Below are 19,158 nucleotides of genomic sequence, written 5' to 3'. Positions count from 1 at the left end.
GACAAGGTGGAAGTCTGTCTACGTGGTCTCGGGCCACAATACAAGGCGTTTAAGACGTCTATTCAGACTCGGGAAAACATTCCCAACTTTACAGATTTGGTGTCTATGCTGATTATCGAAGAGAAGAGCTTGGGTGAAGACCAACAGTCTTCACAAAGCAAAAACAGTTCAGAGCAACAGGCCTTCTACACGAGTCAGGAAGAGGACGAGGTAGAGGAGGCTGTGGACGCGGTCAAGGAGGTTGCCGAACAGGTAATCAGAATTATGGTCAGCAGCAGCAGCAACAACAACAGTCCCAGAATCAACAACAACAACAACACGCAGGTGGAAGAGGCAAATTCAGAGGCAGGGGGAGTCAAAGAGGCCGTGGAAATTGGCAAAGGCAATATAATGATGCACGTGAATGCTATTATTGTGGTAAGCCTGGACATGTGCAGTCAGAATGTTATAAGAAGCACGCTGACATGCAAAATGGGAAAGTGCAGCAAAACAACTATGCATCCTCAAGCAGAAATAATGAGGATAATGAAAGGTTGTTTGTTATGCAGCATGTTGTGAATGCCATGTCTGAAAATGTTGATGCAGCACAAAAGGATAATGTATGGTATGTGGATTCAGGCGCTTCGAACCACATGACGAGTCATGGGGAGTGGTTCAAGGAGATGAAAAACCCGGAAAGACCAGGTTTTGTGGAAACAGGGGATGACACTGCTCATCCAATTGCCCACATTGGAGATGTGCCATTGTCTATGCAGGATGGCAAAGTGAAGTACCTTGCAGATGTACTTCATGTACCGAATATAACAAAGAATCTGGTTTCAGTTGGCCAGATGATTGAGCAGGGTTTGCAGGTTCGGTTTAACCCTGATGGTTGTTATGTTGAAGATTTCAAAGACAAGTGCAGATTGGTTGCAAAAGGCAACAGAGTGGGCAGAATGTTTACGTTGAATGTAGACATGCCTGAAATGAGTGCTGCGATGTTTGCAAATGGTTCAGGAATTGTTGCAGACACAGACATATGGCATAAAAGAATTGGACATGTGAATGTGCAGAGATTGAAGTCTATGCAGACAAAAGGAATTGTGACAGGGCTGCCAAAATTTAAAGTGGAAGGTATGCATAAAATTTGTGAAGCATGCCAATTTGGGAAGCAAACAAAGCATGTGTTTCCACGTAACAGATATGTGAGCAGAAATGCACTAGATGTTGTGCATTCAGATGTATGGGGTCCTACGAAGACCGTGTCTATGGGAGGCTACAGGTACTATGTCACTTTCATTGATGACCACACAAGAAAAGTGTGGGTATATTTCATGAAGGAGAAGAGTGAGGTGTTCACTCACTTTCAGAATTTCAGAGTTTTGGTTGAAAAGCAAACAGGGAAATATGTAAAGTGCCTAAGGTCAGATGGAGGGGGAGAGTACTTCTCCAATGAGTTCTCTGAATTCTTGAAGAAGAATGGTATTCGGAGACAGTTCACATGCAGATATACTCCGCAGCAAAATGGAGTTGCTGAGCAGAAAAACAGGCACATTGCTGAGATTGCGCGAGCATTGATGGAAGAGAAGAATATGCCGCATTGCTATTGGGCTGAGGCTGTTTCTACAGCAGTATACATCATGAACAGGACTCCAACTGCAGCCATACATGATGTAACTCCAGAGGAGAGGTTTACTGGCAGAAAACCAGATTTGTCTCATCTGAAAGTTTTTGGATGCATTGCATATGTGCATGTGCCAGATGAGCTGAGAACCAAGCTGGATCCAAAAGCTGAAAAATGTGTGTTTATTGGATATTCCCTTGAGCAAAAGGGATACAGGTGTTATAACCCTACTACACGTGAGTTGAGGGTAAGCAGGGATGTTGTCTTTGATGAGATGAGCAGCTGGTATGCTGCTGAAAAAGAAGCTATTGGGGCTGATGTGAGTGGAAGTGTGGTTGCATAGAATGCAAGTCAGCAATCACAGTCTTTGAGTGGACCAGGAGAGTCCTCATCTAGTGGGTCTGTTGATAGACCATGGAGTGGCAGGCTGCGTCATAATACCAGTCCTGCAAATGTGATTACTACATCACGTAAAGGAAAAGAGAAAGTGATTGAGCCCCTTGGTATGCCTGACATTTCTGCAGGGCATTCTCATGTTGAGTGGCTCAGATATGAGCCTTGATGAGGAGCTTGGGATCCCAGCTATGAGAACACCTGGTGTAAAGAAGGCTATGGAAGCCATGAATGAGAAGCTGCAAAGATCTGGGAGAGTGAGAAATCCTGTGCAGAGATTTACCTATGATGGTTATGTGGCGCATCACTATGCATATATGGCAAAGGTTGTGCAGGTTGTTGAGCCCACATGCATTGATGAGGCTATTGGAAATGTGTGTTGGGAGAAAGCTATGGATGAGGAGATGGATGCACTATATGGAAATGAAACTTGGGATTTAGTGCAATTGCCAGAAGGCAAGAAAGCCATTGGATGCAAGTGGGTGTACAAAGTTAAACATAACAGTGATGGAAGCATAAACAGGTACAAGGCTAGATTGGTAGCCAAAGGATATGCGCAGACATATGGGATTGATTATGAGGAAACTTTCAGCCCAGTTGCCAAGATGGCAACGGTGAGAGTTGTGATAACAGTGGCTGCGTCAAAGCAATGGTCTTTACATCAGATGGATGTAAAGAATGCATTCTTGCATGGGGATTTGCAAGAAGCGGTGTATATGTTGCAGCCACCTGGTTATGAGGATGTGGGTCACCCCGAGCATGTTTGCAGGTTGAAGAAAGCCTTGTATGGCTTAAAGCACCAAGAGCATGTTTGCAGGTTGAAGAAAGCCTTGTATGGCTTAAAGCACCAAGAGCATGGTCTGACAAGATTTCTGAATATCTTGTCACTATTGGCTTTCATGTAGCCAATGCAGATTTCTCATTGTATGTGAGACATGGTGATAGAGGGGTTGTGCTTGTTTTCATCTATGTAGATGACTTGATCATTACGGGGGACCATGATGCAGAGATCTTTGATGTAAAGATCTTGCTAAGACAGAACTTTGAGATGAAGGATCTGGGGGAGCTCAGATATTTCTTGGGCATTGAGGTGATTAGGTCACCACATGGTATTGGATTACTGCAGAGACAGTATGGCTTGGACATGTTGTCCAAGTATGGTATGACAGGCTGTAAGCCTATTTCTGTGCCATTGGATCAGAATGGCAAGTTGAGTGCAGATTCAGGAGAGATCTTGGAGGTCCTACTATGTACAGACGCATAGTAGGAAGTTTGATCTACATGAAGATCACCAGACCAGATTTGAGCTATGCTGTTGGGTTGGTGAGTCAGTTTATGCAGGTTCCACGGAAACCGCATTTGGATGCTATCAGACGCATACTGAGGTATGTGAAGTCTACTTTACATTGTGGACTATTCTATGAGACTGGGACAGAGATATGTGTACATGGGTACACAGATGCTGATTGGGCTGGTAGTATCTCAAATAGAAGATCTACCAGTGGATTCATGTTTTCTTTGGGCAGTGCTGCTGTGACTTGGAGCAGCAAGAAGCAGCCTACGGTTGCTCTATCGAGTACAGAGGCCGAGTACAGAGGAGCTGCTATGGCAGCATGTGAGGTAGCTTGGTTGAGAAAGCTACTTGCAGATTTGGGTCTATCATTGGATAGACAAGTTGTCATTTTCTGTGACAACATTAGTAGTATACAGTTGGCAAGGAACCCAGTCTTTCATGCTCGTACGAAGCACATAGAGGTCCACTACCACTTCGTCAGAGAGAAGGTCTTGGCAGGAGATCTTGACCTTGTTTATGTCAGCACAGAGGATCAGGTAGCTGACATCTTCACCAAAGCATTGGGTACAGAGAAGCTCCGCAGATTCAGGGCTTCACTTGGTTGGTGTACATGAGATGGAGTTGAGCTCGAGGGGGAGTGTTGAGATATCGAGCTCGTCTAGTGAGGCGGTGGCCACTGATGACCCGCCTGGGGGATAGGCCCCACACTTACACCACTGGCATGGTTGGTGAGATCTTGGGTGATATGCAGCCAGTGGGATGATAGGCTGTGTGACAGCCATTCTAGAGACTGGCATAGTTATAGCGCCAGCTCATTTAGTCGGGTTCACACTATAGAGAACTCGTGTATGTATTGGTTGAGTACCTTTCATATTGTGTGTACTCTTATCTTGTATATGGTGTGTTGAGTGTTGAGTAGAGAAGAAGAAGATTTTCAGCCTCTCACCTTGTGTGTTCTCTATTAGGGTTTTGTGAGTGTGTGTGTGTGCTTGCAAGAGCTCAAGCTCTCTTCCCCCCTGCATCTTTTCACATCCCCTCCTAAGAATGATGCTCTCTTTCATTGTACCTGCGAGGGTCACATAAAACTTTCAACATATAGATTTAGTTCCAGTACAAAATTTAGTTTCAAAACAACCGATGATCATATATTTCAAATTGTTTATATGCAACTGAAGCCGATAAAAGCTAAGAATCAACTGGCCTATACATCTCTCTCCAAGGCACAAACCATTCCTACAACCATGCTAAAATCAAGCGAGGTATAGATACCCATAAGCTCAATGCAAAGATGCATGCCACAGTTGGCCTTGTTCAACAATTCGTAATTTCACCTCAAATTCTTCATTTCTTTCTATCGCTATCACCATGCTTCAAGTGAGTGGGTCGAGTAACCACTAAGTTTTCAAAAAGAGACCCAAGTAGTGCACATTACGCTATCAATTAATTGCTCACTAATCACGTCTTAATTATCATCTAATCTCTTTGTTAATGATGTTGATTCTAGCATTTGATCCACCATAGCTCATCACATTGCTGCAAATTTAACATGGTATTAGAGCCTACCCTAGAATCCATCAATTTGTGAGCCCATTATCTTGCTAATCACATGGCTAATTAGGATTAGCAGATAATTAAGATGTTTACCTCTTTTCAACTAGCTCTCTGCACCCCCAGCCAGTGGAGGGGCTTGATCTCCCTCCAGGTGAAACATTAGGGCAAAAGATTCTAGGCAACATAGCTACCTTGCCCACCTTTGAGCCTATTCAATCAAAACGTCAAACTCCCTTCTACAGCTCCCAAAAATTACGAATCTGCAGGCGTCATTTTTCTGAGAAAAAAATGAAATGTCTTCTTCTCTAGATCAAATTGCTCTAATTCCTCTTGGCCCTAGAGGTTTTCAAGGGTGCTCTACAAGGTGGTGAAGACAGATTTGGATTTGATCAAGTCTACAGTGAGATCCAAGCTCTTCATCAAATCTGTAGGTGACTTTGGTAAAACAGAGATTAAGCATTCAATGTTTGGTCAAATCTTGTGTTTCTTGGCTTAATCCTGTACTAGACTAATTGCTATTGATGGTCTTGAAAGGATTTGAGCTCATTTGAACTCTAAGGCCTCAGATCTGGACTCCTCGCATACTCTATTTTTTGTACACAAAACGAAGGATTAATTTACGAATCAGTGAGTAATTAACACTAATCCCTATTTTTTGATGCAACTGAGGGTTCAAATTAACTATTAGGTATCTGATACATATCCCTATAACTTCGGATTGCAATTCGGAGATGGTTTGACAGTCCAACCATTCCGTACAGATTTGTTACCCTTGGTTTAATGTAATTTTTGCTAAAATTATGTTGATAAATTTGTGGTAATCATCATCTTGCATTTAACCCACACAAAAATTCAAGTTATTCACAGCCAGAGTTGCATTTGGGAATGTGCATAAGAATGAATGCTATATGTATTATGTATTAGGCACATTACATTATTGTAAAAATGGGATCAGACACTACCCTTATCCAGAATAAGACAACAGGCAAGACCTCCCACATAGATTTGGGTTTGCATTGCATAATGACACAAGATAGACATAAAAAGCCCAAAAGAACTGTCAACAATACATTAAAACATGTTGCTCACATGGAACAAGAACTGACGGTCAACAAGCTCATGGCCCCAGCCATGAAAGAAGAAGGACATCTCTTACCAAGAGGAAGATCAACACCGAGAAGAAGAGCTAGACGAAGCATTAAAGGAAGACATGAACGCGTGAAGAGAAGCTGCCACGACAAGAAGACTGAAGACAAGAGAAGATGTGAGGCTCCAAGAAGTGAGGAGCCATGTGAAAATCTGAGAGAGAGAGAGAGAGAGAGAGAGAGAACCCACAACCCAATGTAACCTGTCCCAACAGAGTAAAACTACCTGTGAGCCACCGCCGATGATGTAGGCCATGTTGAAATGTCAAGCTCGTATACAGCTGGAGGATAGCACGTATACAGCTGGAGGATAGCACATGGGTGCTGACAGATTGACAGTATGGTAGATAGATATCATGTGGTGTGTTTATGACCGCGTCCAGCTGGTCATGTGTGGTGTGGACATTACATTAGGTTTACTTTGTAGTGTGGACATAACACTATGTTGTGTTCTCCTTTGTGTGTGAGAGAGAGATGGTGACTTTGGCTTCTCTCCTTCTTTATGATTGATGGATATGGATTAGGGTTTGCTTCTCTTGTGTGTGTTCCCTCCTGCTTCTGTTTTTTATCATGGTATCAGAGCCAAGAGCTCATTAGCTGTGTTGTGAGAGTGAGTGAGAGAAGAGGGAAGAAGAAGAAAAAGCTGTGAAGGAAGCCATTGGAGCTTGGAGCAAAGGAGAAGCTGTGGAGCACACATCGGCATCAGATCTGAGAGCTAAGGACCATTGGTAAGTGTAGCAAGACCCCCTCTGCGGATTGCAGGTATCAAAGAGCAAGTTCAGTGAAGATTAAAGTGCATAAAGCAAGCAGAAAATTTCTGGTTTTGAAGCTTTCATGGAAAGCTTGTGAAGGAATGTATTTTGTCAAAAGTATTGGTGCAAATACAAGGGAAACACAGAGGTTCTCATGTATTGTGAAAGGGCACATGTATTAGCAACACTGGAGCAAACCATTGCATGAAAATTGATGCATTACAGGCAATTTGTGAAGAAAAAAATTCTGGTTTTTTGGACTCTACAAAAACAGAGAACATATGCCCGCCGGTGGAGGATCGATTGCGGAAGCTAGAGGAAGAATTGAGCCAAACCCTTCAAGCACATGTTAGTTTAGGTCATTGCTAAGGTGCTGATGATGTCAATGAGCATTTGCCCTTCTTCTACAGCCCTCAGGAGCAGGCGGCGCATAAAGAAGCAGATACTTGGATAGTTTGCAATGATTAATGTCTAATTCACTCATTTGGACACCAAATTGGATGCTTTAAATCTTGGAGTACTTAGCAAAAGTGTGATAGAGAGCTATATAACATTTGGGGCAGCTCACTTGATGTATTTGGAGCTCATTGAACTCAATTAGCAGAGGTTTGCAGGTTTGCAGAAAGTCTGTCCAGAAACAGAGCATTTTTAATCAAGGCATTAATCTTTGTCTATATCAAATTGGCCTAATTCCTTTGGTACAAGTAGAGTCCTATGAGTTGCTAAAATTTTTATTCAAAAAGTTTTGAATTTGGATAAGATTTGAAGGAGATAGAGCACTTTTAGTGAGAGGTGGTACCTGACAGATGCAGAAAAAAGCAAACCAAGGAGCTACAAAAAATTGGTGGTTCTCATTCACCTTGAAGAATTTGATCAAACCCTTCTAGGATATGTTGGAGCAATGTGTTGGGAAGCCAATGCAAGTTGAATCATTGAATTTGGACAAGATTTGAAGGATTTAGAGCATAATCTTGACTGGTTACTGGCGAGAAATTACTGGCGAGAAAAAAACCAGAAATTTTTTTGTGAAGGAGTATCATTTGGTTTCAACTTTGATCGAGTGCACATTGTTGGTGAATCATTGTGGGATGTTAATGCACACAATTTGCAAGCATTTGATGTGATTTGGAGAGATTTGAAGCCTTACAGGTCCGGCATACAACTTGTCAAAGGGGTACATCTACTATATTTTTTTGCAACAATGGGAGATGGTCCGATACAGATTGTTGGAGAGAAACTTGATCGCACTAACTTTCAAGTGTGGAAGTTTCGCATGAAGAGTTTTTTGAAAGGAAAAGGTTTATGGAGTCTCGTCTCGGAGGAAGACCCGGAGCCATACCTACCTCCTCAACCAAATAATGCTCAGTTACTGGCTCACAAGCAATGGGTAGAGCGGTCTTCGAAGGTGTTGCATTATTTTTCCATATGTGTAACAGATGCCTTGCTTATTCACATCCAAGATGCAGATACACCGAAAGAAGCATGGGGTATATTGTGCAGAATGTATGAGACAGACACTGGTGCAAGGAAGATTCAACTAAAGCAACAGATTCACAGTGTAACACGAAGGAATCGGAGTATACATGAGTATGTTCAGGAAATCAAGGGTTATGCAGATTCCTTGTCATCAATCCATGCCCCAATGGATGATGATGATTTGGTTTCTCTCACATTGCGTGGTTTAGGCAAAGAATACAAATCTTTTGACACTTCCATCTCAGTAAGGTTGGGAGGAATGCCAGACTTTAATGAGCTTGTGTCATTGCTCATTGTGGAAGAATTGAAGCTTGGCCTTGGTGGTATGAGTGTTACAGGTGGTGCATCCTCGTCAAGCAATGATGAGCATGCAAGGAATCAGGCTTTTTACTCATCTAGAGGCTTTCGAGGCAGGGGGAGATTTACCCCTCGAGGCCATGGAGGACGTGGTTGGAATGACAGGTCTACTCAACCACAATCAAATCAGAATTTTCAGAATTCACAGTCATCATTTGGATCACGTGGAGGTCATGGATTTCAATCCCATAGGGGGAGATTTGGAACAGGTGCTCGTGGTAGAGGACGATGGCAAGGTCCTCAACAAAATTTGAATGGGATTGAATGTCACTATTGTGGCAAACTTGGACATATGGCAAAAGATTGTTACAAAAAGCAGAATGATGTGAGGAATGGAAGACCACAACATGGGAATTATGCATCTACTAGCAACAATGATGGGAGTTCAAATCATCTTTTTGCAATGAAGCACGTTATGGGGACAATGGATTCTCAGAATGCAGGAGATGAGTCATGGTATATGGATTCAGGTGCCTCAAACCACATGACATGTCATGGTGAGTGGTTTGAGAAGATGCAACCATTGGATACAAATGGTTATGTGGTCACAGGAGATGATTCTCAGCATCTTATAACACATGTTGGCAGTGTGCCTTTGAGGATGCATGATGGAAATGTGAAGAATATGTCAGAAGTGTTATATGTACCATCCATCACAAAGAATTTGGCATCAGTAGGCCAAATGGTTGAGCAGGGACTACAAGTAAGATTCAATGAGAATGGCTGTTTTGTGGAAGACTTTAAGCATGGCTGTAGATTGATTGCCAAGGGCAAGAAGGAAGAAAGGTTGTTCAAATTGGATTCAGGCATACCAGAATTGAGCTCAGCCATGTTTTCAAAGAGCAATGGGATTGTGCAAGACATTGACATGTGGCACAAGAGGATTGGACATGTCAATATACAGAGATTAAAGAACATGCAAACAAGAGGCATTGTCAGTGGATTGCCTCGATTCAAATATGATGGACATATGCATATTTGTGAAGCCTGTCAGTTTGGAAAGCAGGCAAGGTTAAGGTTTCCTAGAGAAGGAAATATGAGTAATAGGCCACTTGAGATAGTGCACAGTGATGTATGGGGCCCAGCACAAAACCCATCTATCAAAGGCAGTCTATACTATGTGACGTTTATAGATGATTTCAGCAGGATGACATGGATATATTTTCTGAGAGAGAAGAGAAGTGCTGGAAAAGTTCATGGATTTCAAGGCTCTTGTAGAAAAACAATATGGCTGTTGGATTAAGTGTCTGAGAACAAATGGAGGTGGTGAATACACCTCAAAAGCTTTTGAGCATTTCTTGCGGAAGCATGGGATAAGGAGACAGTTGACATGCAGGTATACACCTCAGCAGAATGGTGTGGCTGAGAGAAAGAATCGAGTCATATGTGAAGTGGCAAGGGCAATGCTCAATGAAAAGAGCATGCCAGACTACTATTGGGCAGAAGCATGTGCTACTGCAGTGTATATCCTGAACAAAACACCTACAGCAGCCATTCATGGAAGCACGCCAGAGATGCGGCTCACAGGTTACAGGCCAGACATTGGACATCTCAAAGTCTTTGGATGTGTAGCTTATGTCCATGTGCCTGATGAAAGAAGACGGAAGTTGGAACCTAAGGCAGAGAAATGTGCATTTGTTGGATATGCACAGGATCGAAAGGCCTACAAATGCTATAACCCTCAAACTAGACAAGTAGTCATCTCACGAGATGTGGTGTTTGATGAGCTTGCTAGTTGGTACAAAGCAAAAGATGAGGGAGTTATTGACTCACTTGAGGCAGATGTGTCTGTGAACTTGCCATCACAAGCAAGTTCTAGTTCTACTACTATGTCTGGGCCAGCAGCAGAAGCTGAGAGTAGCAGTGTACGTCCATGGTCAGGACGTCTGAGGCATGAGAGTGTGAGCACTGGGAGCAGTGCTATGGATAAAGGCAAGAAGAAAGTTGAAGGAATTGGGATCACAGGCTATGAGTCCTCTAGTTCTGAGAGTTTGGATGAGGAGCTTGGCATACCTGTTTTACGCACACCTGGTGCTAGGCAGGACAGATATGTGCCACCACATGCTCGAGTTACAGGTGTACAGAGTGACCCGCATGCATTGCGGAGATCCCAGAGAGTCAGATATCCAGTGGAAAGATTGACATATAGAGATTTTGCTATGCACTATGCATACATGACATCTATGGTAAAGCATGTGGAACCTACATGCTATACAGAGGCTATTGGAGAGCATGTATAGCAGAAAGCCATGGATGAAGAGATGGATGCTTTGGACAAAAATGATACATGGGAATTGGCTGAGTTACCGCAAGGAAAGAATGCAATTGGTTGCAAATGGGTGTATAAGGTAAAGTGCAAGTCAGATGGCAGCCTAGAGAGACATAAGGCAAGGCTGGTCGCTAAAGGATATGCACAAACTTATGGTCTTGATTATGATGAAACTTTCAGCCCAGTGGCTAAGATGGCTACAGTGAGGTCTATCATTGCACTAGCAGCACAAAAAGGTTGGGCTTTACATCAAATGGATGTAAAAAATGCTTTCTTGAATGGTGAACTACAAGAAGAGGTGTACATGGAACAGCCAGAAGGATATGTACATCCAAAATATCCGACTTTTGTTTGCAGGTTAAAGAAAGCAATCTATGGTTTGAAGCAAGCACCTCGTGCTTGGAGTGACAAGATCAGCAGATATCTTGTCAGTATTGGATTTGTGGTCGAAAATGCAGACTCTTCACTTTATGTGAAGAAGACACATGATGGTATCGTGATGATAGTCATTTATGTTGATGATTTGATTATCACAGGTGATTGTGGAAAAGGCATTGATGAGGTTAAGGCCTCTTTATGCAAAGAGTTTGATATGAAAGACCTTGGTGATTTAAGGTTCTTTCTTGGCATTGAGGTGATTAGAACAAGCAAGGGTATATGGTTGGTGCAAAGGCAATATGCACTTGACATGCTGGCAAAGTATGGTATGACAGCATGCAAACCAATGTTGACACCATTAGAGCAAAACATGAAGCTTAGGGCTGATTTGGGTGATGAGCTTGATGATATCACCATGTACAGGAAAATGGTTGGTAGCCTTATCTACATGACCATTACGAGGCCAGATCTCAGTTATGCAGTTGGTTTGGTGAGTCAGTTTATGCAGAGTCCTCGTAAACCTCACTTGGATGCTGTGAGACGGATTCTGAGATATGTCAAAACTACCGTGCATTATGGTCTTTTCTATGAGGCAGGAAAAGACATGCATGTCTATGGATATACAGATGCAGATTGGGCCGGTAGTGCATATGACAGGCGGTCTACCAATGGCTATGTTTTCAGCCTTGGTAGTGGAGCTGTGAGTTGGAGCAGTAAAAAGCAACCTACAGTTGCTTTATCTACCACAGAGGCAGAGTATCGTGGAGCAGCCATAGCTGCATGTGAGGCTATGTGGTTGAAGAAGTTGCTAGATGATGTCAGGTTACAGAGTGATATGAGAGTTGTCATTCATTGTGACAACATTAGTATTCAGCTTGCTAGCAACCCAGTTTATCATGCCAGGACCAAACATATTGAGGTCCACTATCACTTCATCAGAGAGAAAGTAGATGGGCATGTTGATTTGACATATGTGCAGACAGATGAGCAGGTTGCAGATATCTTTACCAAAGCACTTGGTAAGAATAAGTTCGAGTATTTCTGTACCAGATTGGGAGTCCTCGAGATGGACATGTCGAGCTTGAGGGGGAGTGTTGAAATGTCAAGCTCGTATACAGCTGGAGGATAGCACGTATACAGCTGGAGGATAGCACATGGGTGCTGACAGATTGACAGTATGGTAGATAGATATCATGTGGTGTGTTTATGACCGCGTCCAGCTGGTCATGTGTGGTGTGGACATTACATTAGGTTTACTTTGTAGTGTGGACATAACACTATGTTGTGTTCTCCTTTGTGTGTGAGAGAGAGATGGTGACTTTGGCTTCTCTCCTTCTTTATGATTGATGGATATGGATTAGGGTTTGCTTCTCTTGTGTGTGTTCCCTCCTGCTTCTGTTTTTTATCAGGCCATGTGGTAGATGTATGTGTGAGCACTTTAGTCAAGGTCGCGGACACTTGTATAGAAGCCTTGGACACATAGAGAGAGAGTGTCAAGGACTATGAGTTTAGGGACTTGAGGCACTGGTCGTGGACTATCAAAAGTAAGAGGGAAACTTGGTATAGGGTTCAGGTGTGCTAGGAGTATTCACTTGAGAGGAGGTGTTGAAATATACAAGTGAATAGGGTGTGTGCGGGAACAAGCCCTTGGCAAGAGGCTATAAAAGAGAATCAGTAAATGTGAGAGAACCTGTGAAAAGGTGAGAAGTATTTACTAGGATAGAATAAAGGGTAGCATGAGGAGATTTAGGAGGTGTGGAGATATTCTGGGAAGAGGTGGAGAGAATCAAGCAAAGAGGTGGAGTGAATCAAGGAGAAATCATTGGTTTTGATGCTTGGATGTAAACCCTATAAATTGAGGCATTGGCCTAATGAGAATTTGCTGGTTTTTAATTACCCATGCCTACATTAAGCTATCAGTTAATTGCTCACTAATCATATTTTAATTATCATCTAATCTCTTTGTTAATGATGTTGATTCTAGCATTTGATCCACCATAGCTCATCACATTGCTGCAAATTTAACAATTTACACCCGCCTTATCAGCCAGCCTCGTTACACATCAACACTCAATTCGCTATCTCAAACCATGTATAAGAGTTAAAGAAAGTAGACAAATAAATATCAAAGAAAACATTCTATTGGAGTTTCTACCAAAAGGAGTTTCACCTCCAAGCCATGCACGCCTTATGCCCATTGCCCATGTACGTCACCTGCATATATCAATACAAGCATCACATTTCTTTTCACGTCTTGCATCTCACGATATATATGCACATATACACTTGCAACTAACCTAGTCAACGAAAAACTCCCTAGGTACATCTTTGGATGGGAGACCAAACCCATTGCTTGGAGAACCCTCGACCTTGCAGGTATCTCTACAGAGCTTCAATGTATACAACCTGTGCTTTGACTTTAATTCAACTCCAATACAGCCTCACCTTGGCTCCAACGTATTTGCCACAAAGAAGCCCAAGCTCTAGGAATAATGCTATATGCTCCGAGTATAATATCATGTCATGCCAAGAAGATATTGACCACCAAATCATTCCATGGTGTTCTTGGTGCTCATTCCACCAATCACACGGGTGTGGGTAACTTCTACCAACTATCTAATTTTCAAGGGTCCAATCATTCACACAACAAAAGGAGGCCTTACATGAAGAGTGTTTACATTGCCTATACCTTTCATGCCGCCTTGACAAGCTACCTGCTACTACGAGGGCTACCCAAACCTTCTCACCAAATATGCCCTTCATCCAGCTACAAATCAGCCCCGAATTATATCACTTGACCTTGCATGCCAACTTCATGACATATCCTTGACCATCCACACCTCGTTTATTTAATGATCATGTGTTTAGTTAGTGCATAATTATGCAAAAGTTAGTATTTGATGTGTCAAAAACTTGGATTTGGTACTTAGATGTTGTATGTAATCTATCCATTTCGTCACTTACACAGTTATCCACTCTTTAAAGTTTGCTTGTACCCAAGGGCTCTAGCAAGTAGACTTTTTACTCTTGAAAGTGATATCTTAATAGGCTCAAAAGCAAGTTTTTTCCATTGTTTTAGTACTCATGATCTGTGGATTGTTCTTGCTGCTGCTGGTTACATGTGAAACAACTTACACATAAAAGTGTAAGATGCATTCTTAGGCACTTGTACTTTTTTTTTGTGATTTGGAAAATTGGGATCCACGAGTCATACCTTCAACGATAAGCTTAGTAGATTCAATCCAAGCTGTCTTACTTTGTTTATTGTCAACACTTTTAATACGTTCTGATGCAATCCAGGAAAGTGAGATCTCAAGCCTTCAAACCTTCTAAGTTTCATGGTCCTCTCTACAACAGCATGCTCCATCTTGGAAGCGATGTATACAGTATGTATCCCTTACTATAATCTCTCGTTTTTCAAGCTTGGATATCAATTTTATGGCCATATGGCAGTCAGCACACACCCTCAGATTCTTAGTTACCCGGATCGTCGCCCCGTGGGGTGTACAAACGAGCCCAAAAGCTACAGCCAGTTTCTCACAATGTCCGCACAAAAGATCTTCCTTGTTTTCACTAGAATAGGAGTCCAGTATCAAATCTAACCGTGGCTTATATCCTTCTTCCTTCAACTCCTTGCTGAGTGCATAGAGCTTTGCATATATAACATCAGTTTGTGGATGCTTTTCGTCGCCCACGGTGAAATAATGCACCCGATTGTTAATCTCAATGAAACACTTTGCTGGCTTCTTCCACCGATTAGTGCATTTTCTCAGGCCTTCAACTATCACTGCCTCCTCATGCATACCAGCACGTGTATAGATGTACGACATCAGCACATAAGCAGCAACCTTCTCACAATCCACGGAGACTATGAAATCAAAGCATCTTTTCCCCAGTTTGGCATCAACGTATGTTCTGCATGCATTTAGCAATGTCATCCACCCCACAACATTCCCTTGAAATGGGATTGTTTCAAGTAAATCTTCTGCCTGAGTCAAGCATCCTGCATGGCCAAGGAGGTCGACTATAGAATTAAGATGTTCAAGGCTAGGTATGATACCATTTTTGTCTCTCATCAATCTAAAAAGTAAACAACCTTCATCTACTAAGCCCACATGACCACATGCCGAAAAAAGGCAAAGAAAAGTAATACTATCTGGCTTAAGTCCTGTTTACTGCAAGTCCTGGAAGTATTTGATTGCTGAAAAATAATCACTGTATTGAGCGCAGCAAGCAATAATTGCATTCCAAGTCACCGCAGTTTGCCAAGGCATGATGTAAAATATTCTACAAGCATCCTCGAAGCTTCCACAGCTGGAATACATATCAATGAGAGTGCTTCCTATAAAGGCATCTAACTCGAATCCCCTTTCAATTATGTTGGCATGAACCTGCCTGCCTTGTCCCAATGCTGCTACACTGGAACATGCTTTCAAAGTAGAAACATACGCAGTAGGATCCAGCTCTTTACCCTCCTCTTGCATTTGTTGAAATAGTCGGAGTGCCTCATGGCCATGCTCATGCTGAACATACCCTGTGATCAAAGCACTCCACGCAACAACATCCCGACTTGACAACATGTTGAAAACAGAGCAGGCATCTGGCAGGCATCCACATTTAGCATACATGTCAATAAGAGAAATGCTCACAAATGTGTCTGATGCAAAACCACTTTCTATGACTTGCGCATGGAAGAGCCTTCCATTTTCAAGGTTCGCAATGCAGGAACATGCTTTCAAGATGCATGCAAAGGTGACTGAGTTTGGCCGGATCCCTTCCTGCTGCATTTGTGTGAAGAGTTGAAGAGCTTCATTGCTATACCCATGCTGAGCATACCCTGCAATCAGTGTACTCCATGTCACAATGTCTCGTAATTGCAGTCTGCAAAGCACATTACGTGCATCTTCAATACTCCCAAACTTGGCATACATGTCAGTGAGGGTGCTGCCAACATATAGATCTCCTTCAAAACCCCTTTCAATGATCAGGACATGTGTTTCTCTGCCCAGCTCTAGGGTTGCCGTCATAGAACACGCTTTCAAAATACAGGAAAATATAAAGGGGACAGGTTGCAGGCCCTCCTGCTGCATTTGCCTATAAAGTTGGAGAGCTTCTACACCATGCCCGTGGTGCACACAACCTGCAATCAAAGCACTCCATATTACAATATTCTGCTTTGGCAGCCTGTTGAATGCAACATGTGCACTGTCAAGGCTCCCGCATTTGGCATACATGTCAACAAGAGTGCTGGCAGTGAAGACATCTGGTTCCAACCCCTCTTCAATTATGAGAGCATGAATCCGCCAACCCTCATCTAGATCTGCTGCACTGGCACATGCTTTCAAGGTGCCAATGAACGTGACCTGGTCAGGTTTCAAGCCCTCATGTATCATATCATTGAAAAGACGGAGAGCTTCATGACCATAATCATGCTGGGCAAAACCTGCAATCAAGGCACTCCATATGACAGCATCAAGCCTGGGCAACCTGGCAAACACAATAGATGCATCCTTCAGATTCCCACATTTGGCATACATATGTATAAGGTTGCTGGCAACAAAAATATTGTACTGATATCCACTTTCAACTAAATGTGCATGAATCAACTTGCCTTGTTCTAAGGCTGCAATATTGGAACATGCTCTCAGGATGGTGCCAAAAACATGGCCATCTGGCCTCACACCTGAAAGTACCAGTTCTTGGTATAGTTTGAGTACTTCTTCATTCTCTCCAACGCTTGAATGTGCTGACAATAATGCGCCCCACGCAAACAAACTGGGCTCAGGTAGCTTGCAAAATATTTGCTTCGCTTGCAGCACGCAGTCGAACAGAGTAAACATGTGAATCAGGTGGCTCCCAAGAGAAGAGTCCGACTCATGTCCGCTTTCAACCACATGTTGATGGACCCGCCTTCCTGCCACCAGATCCTCTTCCATGATGCAGCTATTTAGAAGATGGTGCAATGTGTGTTTGGGCATGCAAAATTCTTGCAAATCCACACGTGTCAAGGCCAGGGGAAGCGCCTCAATCATTGTCACAAGAAATGTTCACAGGCATGGGATGCGCCATGAAGCCACCATTCTGTGCTGCCGAAGGTCCCATTCTGTGTCGCTCTGCAAGGAGGAGAAGTATATTAAAACCCATGGCTAACTTGTAAGATTAAGTAATGACAGGCAGCAGCACACAAGTGTGAGGAACATGAGAATTTCCACCACTAAAGGAAAACCTGAGTGTGTGCTCCACGCATGAAGCTCCTTCAACGTGCAAGGCTTCAACTGCAAAATCTGCATGGTGCCTGTTTATCTGGAAACACAGAGAGTTTGAAGACTGAAATTCCTGTGTGTATTTATTGCGAAAAGCCTGCAATGGATCCACTGTGCATTTCCACCATAGCTCCTGAACCACCATAGCTCTGGATTCTCGAATATCTTATCTGCACAACTCCATAAAAGGTTACCTCACCCACCAAAACCCTTGACACTAGAAAAACCCTAGAATTCTGAGTCTTGCCATCAAAGTCCGAAGCATATGTCAATCTATCCTGTAACCTTATGGTGGCAATCCTTGTGTCTAGGGTAGTGACCTCTCAAATTTAGGGTAGTAAATGGGCATTAATCTACCCGCTTACGGAAGTAGCATGTTCAGTAATCTTCCTAATTGGGGCAGAAACCTCCTTGCTTTGGCTATTAGGACATTAATTCGTGTTTCTAGAGGAGCAATCTCTGTATTTAAGCTCAACGATGCCCAAAGGAATGTTTTTTTCCTCCTATACAGGTTCCAAAGGAGTTAGCAAGCAAGAAAAGAAGTAATCACAAAATAATTTAACAAATTCATGTCTTAATATTTTTTTTAAATGTATAGTAGGTTTTATTGTTAATTTAAGCTTCTTGGTTTTGCTATTTGCATAGAAGTGAGCGCATTGAAGTTGCATGAGTGGCTTCCTGCTTATTCACCTCTAGTTAACATCACTTAAACCTTTTTTTTTTAAATAGCAAACATTGGGTATCTATTTACAACTTTCATATAGACTCCTAGATGGCTCCTTTTGCTCCCTAAATTCCTAGCTACTGAGACAACTTTGACAGGTTTCTTTGACACATTTTTTACAAAGCCAGAGTCATTGCAAGTGATTGGTATCAACAAATCTATTCATTTGGGTTTCTTTGAAATTTTGACTTCTTTTGCTCTAATGTGCTCATAACGATGTAATCAAGGGATGACCGAGCTAAGGAAAACTTCTCTAATGAGAATGGACACTATCTTCTCTACTCTACCTTATCTCTTAAGTATGTGTGCAGTTTACAGAGAGTGTGAGAGTGTGTGCAGTTATTACAGAGAGTGTGAGAGTGTGTGAGAGAGCTTGCATGTCTTATAGGGGAATTTTTTATGGTGAGCATTTTCTAGAAAGCGAGCGCTTTTTGGAATCGGGCGAGCGGATTCCAAAAAGGTTCCCTCCCCCCTCCATCGAGAGAGAGAGAGAGAGAGAGAGAGAGAGAGAGAGAGAGATTCATGACATAATTATTTGAGAGGAAGAGGGCAAGAGAGAGCCAGACGGAGTGAAAAAGAGAAAAACATGACAACATCGCATCCTCTCCATCGAGGTTATTGCTTCAAAGTGAAAATAAAACCAAGTTCATTCAACTTCCAAATACAGAAATGTGAAAACCATCATATTTACTACTATGGGCCTCGCTTGTCCTCCGGAGTGAAGGCACAAAGTAAGTGAATAGTGTTCATATAATTCTGGACTTCCTCTAGCAAGACACGCTTAGACGATTCATCAATAAAACCATGGGCTCTCCATATCACAATTAAGCCTATACACTTTGCCCTTCATGAGAAATAGCATCATCATTACCAGGAAGTGGAAAGGATGTGAGACCTTTGCATGCTTGTGCACCATCTATGGTCTTTTGCTTGACCTCCACATACGCGTAGCA

At 42.6% G+C, this 19,158-nt stretch overlaps 2 protein-coding genes and 1 pseudogene across 3 annotated transcripts in view; all 3 read right to left on the bottom strand.

The window, feature by feature from the left end:
• Positions 1 to 18,001, bottom strand: part of LOC147631242 (putative pentatricopeptide repeat-containing protein At3g15130) — a 249,721-nt gene extending 231,720 nt beyond the window's left edge. The window contains exon 1 of the mRNA XM_086809584.1: positions 17,767 to 18,001. The gene's annotated coding sequence lies outside the window, so the exon portion shown is untranslated. The remainder of the gene's footprint in view (positions 1 to 17,766) is intronic.
• Positions 14,524 to 18,031, bottom strand: LOC147631241 (pentatricopeptide repeat-containing protein At4g18520, chloroplastic-like). Of its 2 annotated transcripts, XM_086809590.1 has the most exons (3): positions 17,445 to 18,030; positions 16,830 to 17,331; positions 14,524 to 16,705 (listed from the first exon to the last, which is right to left on the bottom strand). In XM_086809590.1, exons 2-3 carry the CDS (start codon positions 16,856 to 16,858, stop codon positions 15,391 to 15,393), a joined length of 1,344 nt encoding a protein of 447 aa, XP_086665716.1. In that variant the 5' UTR covers positions 16,859 to 17,331; positions 17,445 to 18,030; the 3' UTR covers positions 14,524 to 15,390. The 2 variants fall into 2 exon arrangements, with proteins under 2 accessions (XP_086665716.1, XP_086665715.1); XM_086809589.1 differs by having other exon boundaries at positions 14,524 to 17,331; positions 17,445 to 18,031.
• Positions 14,548 to 15,156, bottom strand: LOC147631243 (pentatricopeptide repeat-containing protein At4g16835, mitochondrial pseudogene; annotated as a pseudogene).
• Positions 18,032 to 19,158: the final 1,127 nt, after the last annotated feature.

Source organism: Cibotium barometz, chromosome 15, assembly GCF_041138505.1.
Source record: "Cibotium barometz isolate CiBa-2024 chromosome 15, ASM4113850v1, whole genome shotgun sequence".
NCBI lineage: Eukaryota > Viridiplantae > Streptophyta > Polypodiopsida > Cyatheales > Cibotiaceae > Cibotium > Cibotium barometz.
Note: the sequence above shows the minus strand (reverse complement) of the source record. Positions and strands in the feature narration are given on the sequence as shown.

Excerpts from the sequence above, each read along its gene's own strand:
- LOC147631241 (XM_086809589.1), bottom strand. The coding sequence starts at position 17,250 with ATGATTGAGGCGCTTCCCCTGGCCTTGACACGTGTGGATTTGCAAGAA.